General features: G+C 45.3%; 1 protein-coding gene across 5 annotated transcripts in view; it reads left to right on the top strand.

Annotated features, from left to right (window-relative positions):
* The window catches only part of Rgs6 (regulator of G protein signaling 6), a 513,656-nt gene that overhangs the window by 444,855 nt on the left and 56,061 nt on the right, over positions 1–12,740 (top strand). For all 5 annotated transcript variants that reach the window (XM_041658039.1, XM_041658042.1, XM_041658043.1 and 2 more), the window contains exon 13: positions 6,535–6,645. In XM_041658039.1, coding sequence (XP_041513973.1) covers positions 6,535–6,645 — 111 coding nt within the window. The remainder of the gene's footprint in view (positions 1–6,534; positions 6,646–12,740) is intronic.

The raw sequence follows: 12,740 nt of genomic DNA, 5'->3' as shown, positions 1-12,740 counted from the left end.
CATGGGAGCATGTGTGCAGGTTCATGCACATGTGTCCTTCCTCTTGCTGTAACTAAACACCTGGCAAAGCTAACTTTAAGAGGGAAATGGTTTTCTCAGCTTACAGTTGCAAGTTACAGTCCATCATCCCCATCATTACTGGAAATTCAAGCTAGTAACTTGAAGCCACTGGTCATGTGCACACTCAAGAGCAGAGAAGATGAATGCATGCCTGCCTACTACTCCACTCGCTTTCATAGGGTCCAGGACCCAAACCCAGGGAATGGTACTGCCCACAGTGGGTGGATCTAACTACCTCAGTTAATGCAATCAAGACAGTTCCCCCCACAGACATGCCCACAGGTCCATCTCAGCTAGACAGCCCCTCACTGAGATTCTCTTCCCAGCAATACCAGATTGTGTGTGCACATGAGAAGGTCAAAGGTTAATGCCATTCTCCACCCATTTGTTGAGACAGGGTTACTCCCTGGACCTAGAGCTTACCATCATGACTTAATGGATAAAACACTCTATATCCTGTATGCTTCAGAAAATTTATCCAATTTTTAAAACTTTCATGGGCACACGAGTCACCTGGGGACCTTATTCACATGAAGACTCTGACTCAGGAGAGCCCAGGGTCTAAGACTCTGCATTCTGACAACGTACGGGGAACACCTGTGTTGCTGGTTATGGACCACACTTTGTTTAGCAAAGGCACCTCTGCCTAGTGTTTCTGCATTTTCAGCATTAGGCTGGTTAACCTTATTTCCCCTTTGCAGTTTAGTGGTAGAAGGTGTGGCTGTGACTTTGTTGTGGTAGAGGAAACTGTGGCTCACAGCTAGCCGTACTTAGGGAGGAAAGTTTTATTGTGGACTAGCAATTATAAACGGTTCATATCCCTAGGCCACATTATCCTAGTTACAGATATGATTTCCAGATAGATATGGTGGAAGATGTGTGTAAGTCAGCATGCTGTTACTATGACAAACTACTTGAGGAAATCAACCTAAAAGGACGAAAGGTTTAGTTCATAGCTTCAGAAGTTTGTGTCCATTGGTTCAATTGTTTTTGAGTCCATGGAAAGCCAGAACAGCACAGCAGAACCAAACTGTTTACCTCATAGTGACCAGGAAACCAAGACTGAGAAGAGAAGAGCCAAGACAAAATCCACCCTTTGGGGCATGATCCCAATGACCTACTTCCTCCTCTGGTTAAACCCCACCTCCTAAATGTCCACTCCACACTATGGCCTATTAGGTCATGAATCCATAAAAGACAATCCACTCATGAGCTCAGAGCCTTTATGATGCACTTACTTCCCAGGGCTCTGCATCTGAACACAGGGAACCAGGCCTACACCACATGGATTCACCTCCCAGGACTTTTGAACACAGGGAACAAGGCCTTCACACAAATTTTTAGGGGACATTTAAGGTCCACATCACAGCAAGATTAGATAAAGGAAAAGGGAAAAACCCTATATGAGAGCAATGCACTAGACCATACTAAAAATATATTAAAAATCTGTGTTTGCTATAAAGGAGATGATTAAAGTATGATAAACTATAAGTAAATTATATATATTACACATATGTAATGTGTAATTATATATAATAAACTATTCTTTTTCTTCACTTCCTCCCCAAGCATGGCACTAGATGACTGAAAATAAAAATGAACTTTTCACTAATGATAGAGCAGAAGGTTTTCTGCTGTTTGTCGTCAAGAAGATGGTGTATTAGTTGCTTTTCTACTGCCATGACAGAAGCAACCAAAGGAAGGAAAGACCCTTCTTGGTTCACAGTTTGAGAGTAACGCCCGTGATGGCAGGAGCTTAAGGCAGCTGGTTACATGGCACCCGCAGTCAGGAAGCAGAGGACAATTGCCGGTGCTCAGCTCACGTTCTCCTCCTTCTGAGTCCAGGACCCCAGCCTGGGGAAGGATGCTGCCCATTCTAATTAATCAATCAAGATAACCCCTCCCAGACACGACTAGAGGCTAAACAGAATCTAAATAACACCTAAAGACTTGGTCTGCTACCCGATTCTAAATCCTATCAAGTTGATGGTATTAACTTTCACAGACACTCTCCAAACGCTGGTCTTTGGCAACTTTAGCTTCCTTCTGTGTTTGGCAGCAGGTAGCAGTGGCGAGCTATACTCCAGTGTCAGGGTCTTCGTTCAGTCCTTAGGTATGGAGTCTCAGCCCTGTGAGTGTGCTAACCCCTCTGCAAGCTTCGGGCATTGGAACCCTTGCCTCTGGGCGGCATCCGGTATCACAACATTCAGCTTCGGGACTGAGACCCATGATCCTGAAGACAGGCCAGACAGGTGACTCCTCGCAGCCTTTCATCCTCTAGCCCCCTCTCTTTCATCTTCTTGCTTCCTCTCTTCTTCCTGGATGCTCTCAGATCTCAGACCTCAGATCTCTGACAGAAGCTGCCAGCATGCTGCTGAGATGACTCAGGCTGTCCGCCTCCTCTGGGACATCTTTTGGGAGCTGGGGGTGAGATTGCCTGTCACTCAGGAAGCCAGTCTCTGGCACTGTTGAGATCATTCGGACAAGGACATTCAGTCGGGGTTTATTAACGAGATGAGCAGGCTGTTAGGTGTGAGGCTCGCTACTGCTGGCCATGCCTGGGCCCATGGCCACATATTCTTCATATAGAGCAATCGTGCCAAGGCCACCGCCCCTCACTATGCCTTTTTCAGCTACATCGCAGCTACTACCATCACCAGAGCTGTCTGCTGTCTCTTTCTTGGTGCTACCAGCTCAGTAAGCAAGACAATATCACTGTGGAGACCCCTTTTATAGGGCCAAATGCTGCAACACCAGAGAAGGTGGCACAAAAGAGCATCTCCCAGCACTCTCACTGAGTGAGTCTGAGCAGACTGTTTATATAGCCCTGGGTTTGGACCAGTCAGCCATTGGTTTGGGCCAGTCAGAATCGTGTGTCTTAGCACCATTCATAATCATTGAGACTTACTGTGTGTGGGGCGGGGGGGGGGGGGGGGGGGGAGGACTTTCCCTCGTAGCGGTGATTAGTAATTAGTCCTTCCTCCAGGGGGAGTGCTCTTCCTCTTCCTCGGGCCAAAGTGGAAATGGCTGCGGGGGTCATCTAGAGTTCGTGAAAGTTTCTGATAACAAAAAGTCTGGCACCAACTGTTTCCAGCAGCCCTGGCTTGAAAGACTCATTAAGATCCAGGAGGTTCAGCTGTGATCTTTTCATATCATCTGAAACCATCCACAGAGTGTATAAAATGAGGATGCTGGTGTGCATGGGTAGTTCCGCGAGCTGTTAGGCTCAGTCCGTTTGCTCAGGTTAGCAACGAGGAGTCCACAGCTGCTAGTTAGGAAATCAGGTTGTCCCTGCCATAGTGTCCACCTACAATATCAACGTGAAGAGTGTCGGATTGATACTGACCATGATTTCACAGTGCCTGCGCAGAGCCTACCACGGGCTCGGTGCCCAGGAAGGAGGAGACCCTTCATCTGTCCTAAACAAGCTTAACAAATTGACAGATTAATGGGTTCAACACATTTTCCCAAGAAAGAAAATTCTATGACGTTGAGAACCATAACCCACAGGCCTTCATTTCTCGATTTGTAGATATTTGAATTTTTCAGTCGGGCAGTGGTTTGTATAATTTGTATGGCCGGTTGGTCAGTTTTCAGATAGGGCCTCTCTAAATAGCCCAGGCTAGCCTCCAATTCAGCATCTTCTGCCTTACGCTCCCAAGTGTTGGGGTTGCACACAGCTTTTTGTAATTTTGCTAACATAATATTTCAAAATTTGATCAAAAAGGAAGTGGGTAAGGTCAGAATGCTGAACACTGTAATCTGCAGGCTGGAGCAGAAGTGTGGTTCAAAGTGGGCCAGTTCAAAGTCAGATCTCCTACTGCCTCCTGGAGTCATGAGAACCGTGGAGGACAAGATTGAGACATGAGCTGACAGCTTCTAAACAAGTCCAGTCTGCCTCTAGAGAACTCTGTCCTTAGATCTCCTCCTCCTCCTGCAAGCCAGTCTCTCCCTCCTCTCTGGAGAAACTGAGCCGCATAACCTCAACTCAGGTACATTCGACATCATTGAGGCCAAGTGAAGTCGAGATAGTCAGTAGACGGTCTGTTTACTGAGCTATGGGGCTTCTGGGTCCAGACGGGGTGGTACTCCCCACCCCCTCAGTGTATCAGTGGGAGAGCTGAAATAAATCTATTTGGTCCATAAAGCCTCCAACATTTACAACATGGGCCTTGCAGGAAGGGCTCACTAACAAGTGCTTAGAGAAAAACGAATGCCCTCGGGGGAAAGAGCCTAGCTCCATCTCAGAGCTCAAATAAAAAAAGCAGGCTGAGCATCCAAACTGCCTAGGCTCCCACAAAGCCAGTGCGTTAGGGCTGAGGGGGGGGGGGGGGGACTTAATTGGGGGAGGGGGAGGGAAATGGGAGGCGGTGGCGGGGAAGAGACAGAAATTTTTAATAAATAAATAAATTTAAAAAAAGAAAAAAAAAGCAGGCTGGCTGGGACCTACCCAGGATACCCATCGGTTTATAGACTGTCCACATGCACACCCTACCTCCAAGCTGGTTTTGCATACTTGACTCTTCAGTACAAATGGATGTCCAGAGATTTTTCTATATCTTCCAGGAAAACCCCAGATTGAAGGCATACTGTTGACAGTATACTGAAGGAAGGGACATAGAGAAACAAAAACAACAAACAGAAGAAATAAATAATGTATACAGAGAATTAGTGACCCTCGATATATGAGAGGACATTTCATTGATTAAAAACAAGAAACTTGGTATTGAAAAGAATGAAGTCGTGAGAGTGTGTCCACCTAAGTTTTAAATACATAACTAGGTAGGTCAAAAGACAGTCAAACAAGGAGATAAAATAATACTAAAGGAAAAATTGGAATCATAGTTCAAGCTGCTCGTGTGTTAATAAAAAATTGTCATGTTGAACAAGAAAACTGGGAGATTAAGAGTATTAAAATAGCAAAGCAATAAAACTTATGGGAGTATTTTAAAATTTATTTCACGTTGTGCTCAGTATAAAGAATAAAAACAACAGGCCATCATGAAATTGCAGAGCACTTCAGCAAGAAAATAAACCCTAAATCCACATAGAGAGAAACTGACAAAATAACGTGTCGCATGGACCCAGAGTTCTCAATAGTAGCACCGGATGCCAAAATTATAGAGCAATGCCTTCAAAATTCTGAAGGAGGGTGACTTTTAGCACAGTGACCTCTGCCGACCGCTATCGGTCAAATACTGAGATGAACAGGGAGCTTTTATTTTTAGGCCTCCAGCGCTCAAACATTTAACTCTCACACACCTTTGTTAGAAAGCTGGTAACGGATGCGCTTCATCGCAGCTATATGTAAACCCGAGAGCCAGACATGGAATCCGCGGGACAAGGGCTCAATACACAGTGAAGAGAGCCCCACAGTGATGGCTCTGGGTCAGGTCCAGGGGGCCAGCGATCAAGGGCTGCAGAAGAGGGTGCCTTCTGGAGGCGGGGGAGCCTGGTAGAGTATCTGATATGTGATGTAGGGGAAAAATCTATTTCTAGATCTGTTACAGATCTGTTAAAACACTGAGAAAGAGTAGGGTGCTGCTTAACTTAGCGGTCAACAATTATATCCCGTTAATAATCTGGGCACGGATTTGACAATGGTGGTTGGGTGAGCACATCTGGAAGCTCATCAGAAGGCAGGGAATGGGGAGGCTAGAAGACCAATGGTAGAAGCGGCGTCCATGTTGAAAATTAGTAAATCAAGAACAGTTACTAAAGCCTATGATTTCAGTCAAATGCCGGAAGAAGCAAAAGACAGAGGGGGAAGACAGCCGGCCAGCATGGTTGCTCCTCCGTGCCCCCATTCCTCCAGCCCCGGCATATGATCGTTTAGTACTGTGTGATAGGCAGTTGGGTTCACTGGGCTTATCAAATGCACACACGTCTGTATGTATGTGTAAATGCATGTGCGCACACACACACATGCGCTCTCCCCTTTGTATGTCAGGAGAGCCAGCACTGCTCCTAGACATTTTCTATTTTCTATATACATGTTAGCTAGTCATAGCTATTAGATTGTAATTACCTATGCCATGTCGGGGTCAGGTGGGATTTAAAAACCTATACAGCAAGTGAATCATTTGGGAATTCTGGAAGAACTGTGGAATTATTTCCTGTGGATTCTACTTGTTTTTGAGATCCATAATCTTTGGAGGTTGGGTTTGGCGGTTGGGTATCACGCCAATGAGTTGGGACCTCTGTGTCAGTAAACCTGGCATTAACAGGGGGAGAGGCACCGAGGTTCCGGGAAAGAGTTAAATATTGGGAGAGGACAGCGTGTGTCTACTGAAACCTGTGACAACGGGGCAAAATTAGCATTTGTGACAGGAAGGGAATCGGACAATGGGGAGCGGCTCAGCTAGTCAGACACCGGAGTGGGATTTCCCTGCGAACACTCTGGTGCTGGTGTGGGGGCAGAACGGAGAGCTTCCCCGGGAACTCAGAGCTTCTTTGCCTTGCTTCCTTCTACAGCTTAATCGCTTACACAGAGCAGTATGTGGAGTATGACCCTTTCATAACGCCAGCAGAGCCATCTAATCCTTGGATCAGCGATGACATCACTTTATGGGACATAGAGATGAGGTAATAATAATAATTATTATGTTTGGGAGTGGGAGGGTTGTTGGGGGAAAATCCATTATCTCATGCAATTACCCTATTCCCTATTCTAATTTGAATAAGACCAGAAGAGAAAAGGCCCAAGTACCCTCTATACTGACATCTGTTTGCTTGAGGTTCCTTCCTCCTTGCAGCTTTGGTTTGGACACAGTTCTTTGCAGAGTCTCTCTGGCCTTTCTCTGGACCTCTCTATGTCATGGTAGTTGGCACAGTTCCTCGCCATTTCCTGGACATGGGTGCTTGGAAGGGAAGATTCCGCTGCCTCCACTTGTCTCCTTTCCTTCAGATCACAAGGATCCCAGCTAGCCCCTCTCCACACTGTCCCTTACCTCACAGCACTTTCATCAAACCCCCTCAGCTGCAAACACTATTCTCACCATGGAACAGACGAGGAAACTGAGGCAGAGCAGAGCTGGTGAACTTGCCCAAGGATACCCAGTTAGAATGCAGCAGCATTGGGGCTGGAACCTAGGCAGGGCTCGGGAGCTGTGGCTGGCCTCAGGCTGGGCATCTGAGGTTACAGACAAAGGGCTCCGGAGCTGGGCTGGCATCAGGCTGGGCATCTGGGGTTACGGCATTGGTAGTTTCATCAGCACTTGGCTCTGCCCTAGGAGAGAAGCAAGTGTGTTGACTTAACAGCTCAGGGGAACTTGGGGCATAGCCAAGTCCCCATGACACACGGAGACAGCTCTTTGTGGCACCCCTTCGGCTCTGCGCTCGGATTCCTTTTATTCTCCATGACTCCCATGTTCTCTTTCTCTTTGGTGTGCTTGCCGTTATCTTTCTCAGATGTGGGAAAGCCCTGTAGCAATTAACGAAGTCATAGATGCTTACTATAAAAAACTTAACCTATCCCGGTGTGCATACGGAAGAAAACTCCTCCTTTCCTCCAATCAGCCTTCCAGGACGAGCCTCTGCCAGTAGTCTGCCGCCCTGGTTCCCACAGTGCAGCAGGGTACCCAGGCCCCGAGAGGACTCCCAGGGTGTGCGCACTGCTGATGGAAACCCCGAGACATCTGAGGAGCCAGATATCATGTACTTCCCTGGCTTAGGTCCTTACTGATTCGGTGTAAGGACCAGACCACATCCCATCCTTTTTCATATCAAATCTTCGCAAGCCTAGGTTCTCAGAGAAGTTCTGCGATTCAAAAGATGTGCTGCCCAAAACTCAATAGGGACTGGGAAATGAAGGGGGCCGTGGTCCTGCCAGAGGCAGATTGAGAAAATGTGTCATGTGTAACATATATTTACACAGGGATTGTCTTAGTTAGGGTTAATATGGATGTGATGGAGCATCGTGATCAAAAGTCACTCAGGGAGGAAAGAGTACTCTTGCTTGTATCAAGTTGACATAAACTAGCCAGGAGAGGGGTTAAAATTAAATTAATGTATTTTTCCTTCAATGCATATGCATCTTATATAGGTGCTGTTGCTAGGAAACAAGTACATGTTAAGTTAACCTTAGATAAAAGAAAATGTTAGGTGTTTCTTTGGGTTAAGGGAGACTGTAGAACTTACTGAGACCTTAAGGATGTCATGAATTCAATACTTTAGTGACTCTTAATTAGTGCCTATCTTTTTAAATTTTTATGCACAGAAAATATACTGATCTTTAATGTAATTAAGTTCATTATATATATATATACACATATACACACATATATATACTATTTTAATTAGCAATATATAAGCACATATCTAGCTTCTCCTCTTTAATATCTCTATTAAAACCTTTCCTCTGGCATGAATGAAGTAAAATTTATTTAACCAATCCCTGAGCCATAACTATTTAACTCGTGACTGTTTCTGTAATATAAACAACAATCAAAGAACATCCGAATACCCCAGTCTAATTGGTTTTTTACTATAGATTTTCCAGAAGGAGAGTTACTTGGAATGGAATGCATATTTTAATTTTAGTTCATGTGCCAGATTTTCCTAAATAAAACTAAGCCCCCTTTTTCTATGACCCCAGTTTAAAGGTTGCCATCTCCGGCATTGTTGTAAACCCTGGAGTGAGCAGTCTTCTGTCTCTGTAAACTCAATAGGTTGAAACAAATCTCAGTTTGTCTTCTGCTTCTCCACTGGTGTAGAAATATGTTAACTGAGGATTTCTCATGTGGCTATCAGATTCATTCTCCCGTCACTTTCCAGTCACCTGTCCTCGTCCCATTTTCACCCCGGTGGTGGCTTTGCATTGCATATTGAGACACAAAAGTCCCATTTGCTTTGGCTTGTCTTTTTCCCCAGTTCCTCCCTTCTTTTTTTATATTTCTTTTCCTCTTCCCCAACTTTTGATTTTCTAATCAACTTTTGCATTGCCTCTTCAGACTGTAGTTTCTATTTGAGCCATAGTTACATTTTACTTTTATTTTTTAGTTTAAAAGGATCACTAATTTATAACAGGGCATGTGTGTAATTGAAAGCACAAGCGTCCCTCTGCCTTTCCACCCTGCACTCATCCCCAGATGTATGTTAGCATGATGGATTTTAAACCAACAGTCTGAATTTACATTTCTATTCACATTGCGAGAACGAACAGCGTGCAAACAGACGTCCACTTTTGAAACTCTGTCTCTGATGACACCGTGACTTGTCACTTTCTGTTGCTGTGATAAAACACCCTGACAAGGCTACCTGGAAGGGACAGTTGATTTGGGCTGTGATTCCACAGGGTTAGCATCCCATCACCATGCTGGAAACGGGGCAGGCACGGGCAGTAGGCACAGGCAGCAGGCACCGTGGCTGGAGCTGGCAAGCCGGGAGTTCACTTAGTTGAACCCCAAGCAGGAAGCAGAGTGAAAACTGGGAAGGGGCAAGGCTTAAACTCTCAAGGCCTGCCTCCAGTGGTATACTTCTTCCTCCAGCAAGGCCTTAGGGGATCCTACGTCTCCTCGGAGAACACCACCAATTGGGGACCAAGTGTACAAATGCCTGAGACTATGGGAAATATTCCTTATTCAAACCACTACACAGGGACTGTCTCTTCCATTCTGATCCAAGAATTTAAAAGTTTCATTAACTCAGGTTGTCTTTTTTTTTTTTCTCCTCATTCTCCTCCTAGTCCTAATTGTTTTAATTACCGTTTCTGGATTTTCCATGCTAGTCTCTCTCTTGTTTTTAACTGTATAGGTACACTTAATTCATATTTCTAAAGTTTTTTAATTTATTATTTTAATTCTCTCTCTCACACACACATACATACACATACACACACACCCTTCGGTAGGAACTCTCTCCATTGCTCAAATGGTTTTTTGGTTTTTGGTTTTGTTTTGTACTGGTTTTTTGTTATTGTTATTGTTGTTGTTTGTTTTGGTTTTGGGTTTTTTTGCTTTTTTGGTTTTCTCTTTATGTTCTCATCACTGTGGCACTATGTTCTGGTCTCATTGTTTTTATCAGAATCTGGTCAGCATCTCTCCAACACACACACAACATACACACGTATGCACACACACACAGACACACATACCCCTTTCTTAGCAAGCTGCTTCCATTATGTAGAACCTGTTGTGTATTTCAGGATTTCTTCCATGTGCTGCTGTCTACGGCCTACCCCACTGCTCTCTTGAAGTCCTGCTGCTCAGAGAGTCAAGGCCTCCAGCTGTTCCCTCCCACGGCCCTGCTGTAGACTGTCCTCCTCCAGCTGTTCCCTCCCACCGCCCTGTTGTAGTTGTAGACTGTGCTCCTCCAGCTGTTCCCTCCCACCGCCCTGCTGTAGTTGTAGACTGTCCTCCACCAGCTTGGCTACAAGCCTCATTCATTTGTCTCAAACCTCCCTGAACTGCCTGGGCCTTACCATCCACCTGATATTACGATAGAGGTTGAAAACAAAAACAACAAACAAAATCCATTTTACTGAGCTTCAGGGCCTTGCCTATCCAGTCTTTCTGAGCCACCTGTCCCTCCAAGCTAGCTTTCCTTCTCACTCGGGTCTTCCCAAGCGTGCTGACCACCCAGCACAATGGCGTGGCTGTCCCACTCCTCCAGCTGCTGTGTCTCACACAGACACACACACACGCACACACACACACCCAGATCACTTCTAAAGAGGACCCGTGATTCGCTTTAGCTTCTAGTCTTCTAACTGGTACACAACTGCCACTCAAAAGTATAGATTGGGTGGACAGTAGGTGAATAAGTTATTTCTCCTTTGGTCGTTTCGCTGATAGTTGGCAAAAGAAGAAAAGTAAGGGCCCAAAGCTAATTCACTATGATAAAATGAATTTTCTCACCTGTCCCTAAATGTATAACGAAGCATGTGATCTTTTGAGAAAAAGAGATCAAGCCACCTTGCTACTTAATGTATGTCAAACTATGCAGTATTCTGTCCTCCATGCAGTACCACCTGCCTATAATGGGTGACTTAGTTCTGCTGTGATTGTTCAAGCTTCTATGCTAAGCTAATATCTAACCTATGAAAAGATAGAGCCACAGAGTCTTATCTATGCAAACAAATGGAGCTCTGTAGACACAGGTGAAAACGAAGCCCTAATTCTTCTCCTGGCAGAATGCCTGTACTCAGAGGCTTGCAGAACTGTCAGAAGTGCAGAGTGCAAGATCAGTGCTGACATCACCCTTCAGCCTGATGACAGTCCCTGTCTGTACAGTAAAGTCCAAAGATGACCAAGAAAATAACCAAGAATCAGTTTTTCCTGTTTCGCCTTAATCCAGCCTATGTGGATTGAGATCTACTTTGCACTGTGCTCCGAGTAAGAAATCCTCTGGATACAAATCTAACAAAGTCAATAAAACTTGCTGTCTTACCACCTGGCACCAGAATTCCTCCTTGCTTGGCAAAGGACATCCAGCCACTTGGGGGCACAAATCAAGTCCTGTGGGCAAGGCTTTGGCAGACTCATGCAACAAAGCAGAGGGTTAGGCTGTGCCCAGGGATAAAGTGAGAGGAGTCTGTTTTCTGTCTCTGAGAGAGGAAAACAAAGGGTAGGGGTGGGGGAAATGAGCGGAGGGAGAAGAGGCAGACCAAGATTAGAAACCAGGGAAATTCTAGTAGCCAGTGACAAAGGTCTTTTCAAAAGTGGGAATACTAAGTATGCTAGCTGCCAGGAGAGGTAACCTCTGCTCAAGGCCTTCGAAATCATACATGTTTCCTATCTTCCCAGATATTGTGTGCTCATGTTATATGGCAGAGGAGAAACCATGTGTGGCCATATAGGATGCTCTGGAGATGTCCTTCTCACTGGACTTTAGACTTCTTCTGGGCTCAGGGAACTCCAGGCTGACTTACTTTTGAGCTCCAGTCATGAGGACATGAGAGGAAATGCTTGGACTCTGCAAAAATGAAGAACATATTGTGTCTGCCGCAGGGTAGATGCGAGAGTCCAGTGAGGGACAACAGCCCAATAATGGGCAAATCAGTATAAGATGTAATATAAAATAACAGGGAATTGTTTCTGGATCCCCTCTCAATCTCAGATAAGATAATAGATCCAAAAGTCTAAGAACAAGAAAAGGTAAAATCAGGGCGGGGGTTGGGGGGGGGGGGGGGCTGATGATAGGCTTCTGTCTGAAAGCATGGCGAACGCCATCTGTTGGAGATTCTGAGAAGTCAGCTTTCACTAAAGAAAATAACAACCAAAACTTAGCACCGAGGAGCAGTCAATCAAGTCACTAGACCACAGCCAGGAAGAATTCACTAATTTACTCATTAGCAAAACGGTGTCATAGGGAGGCCGAAAGGAAGTAGTTGTGGTGGTAACATTAACTGAAGGACAGGAGCTCAGGAAACTGGTGTGGCCTGTAGAATTGTGGTAAGTCGCTTCTCCCCTCCATGGGGAAGGTTTAAGGCTACCTTTCTATTGTGTATCAATGACTACATCGTGCCTGGTTCATTCTACTTGGGTGAAGGAATCTACCCCCAGCCAAGCTGACTAGCCAAGAGGCAGAGCTGGGTTGCCAATATGCAGCTATTGGGGCAGAACTCTTACGCTCCTTTTAAAACTTAGATTTACTTATTTTTTGCATCTGAGTATTTTGCCTGTATGTATGTATGTGTGTCATGTGCTTGCCCGGTGCCCATGGAGACCAGAAGAGGGCAC

This window comes from Microtus oregoni, unplaced genomic scaffold (genome assembly GCF_018167655.1).
Source record: "Microtus oregoni isolate MIOR12 unplaced genomic scaffold, Mior012 000009F_ref0000495, whole genome shotgun sequence".
Lineage (NCBI taxonomy): Eukaryota > Metazoa > Chordata > Mammalia > Rodentia > Cricetidae > Microtus > Microtus oregoni.
The sequence above is the reverse complement of the archived record's forward strand: the minus strand, read 5'-3'. Positions and strand labels throughout refer to the sequence as shown.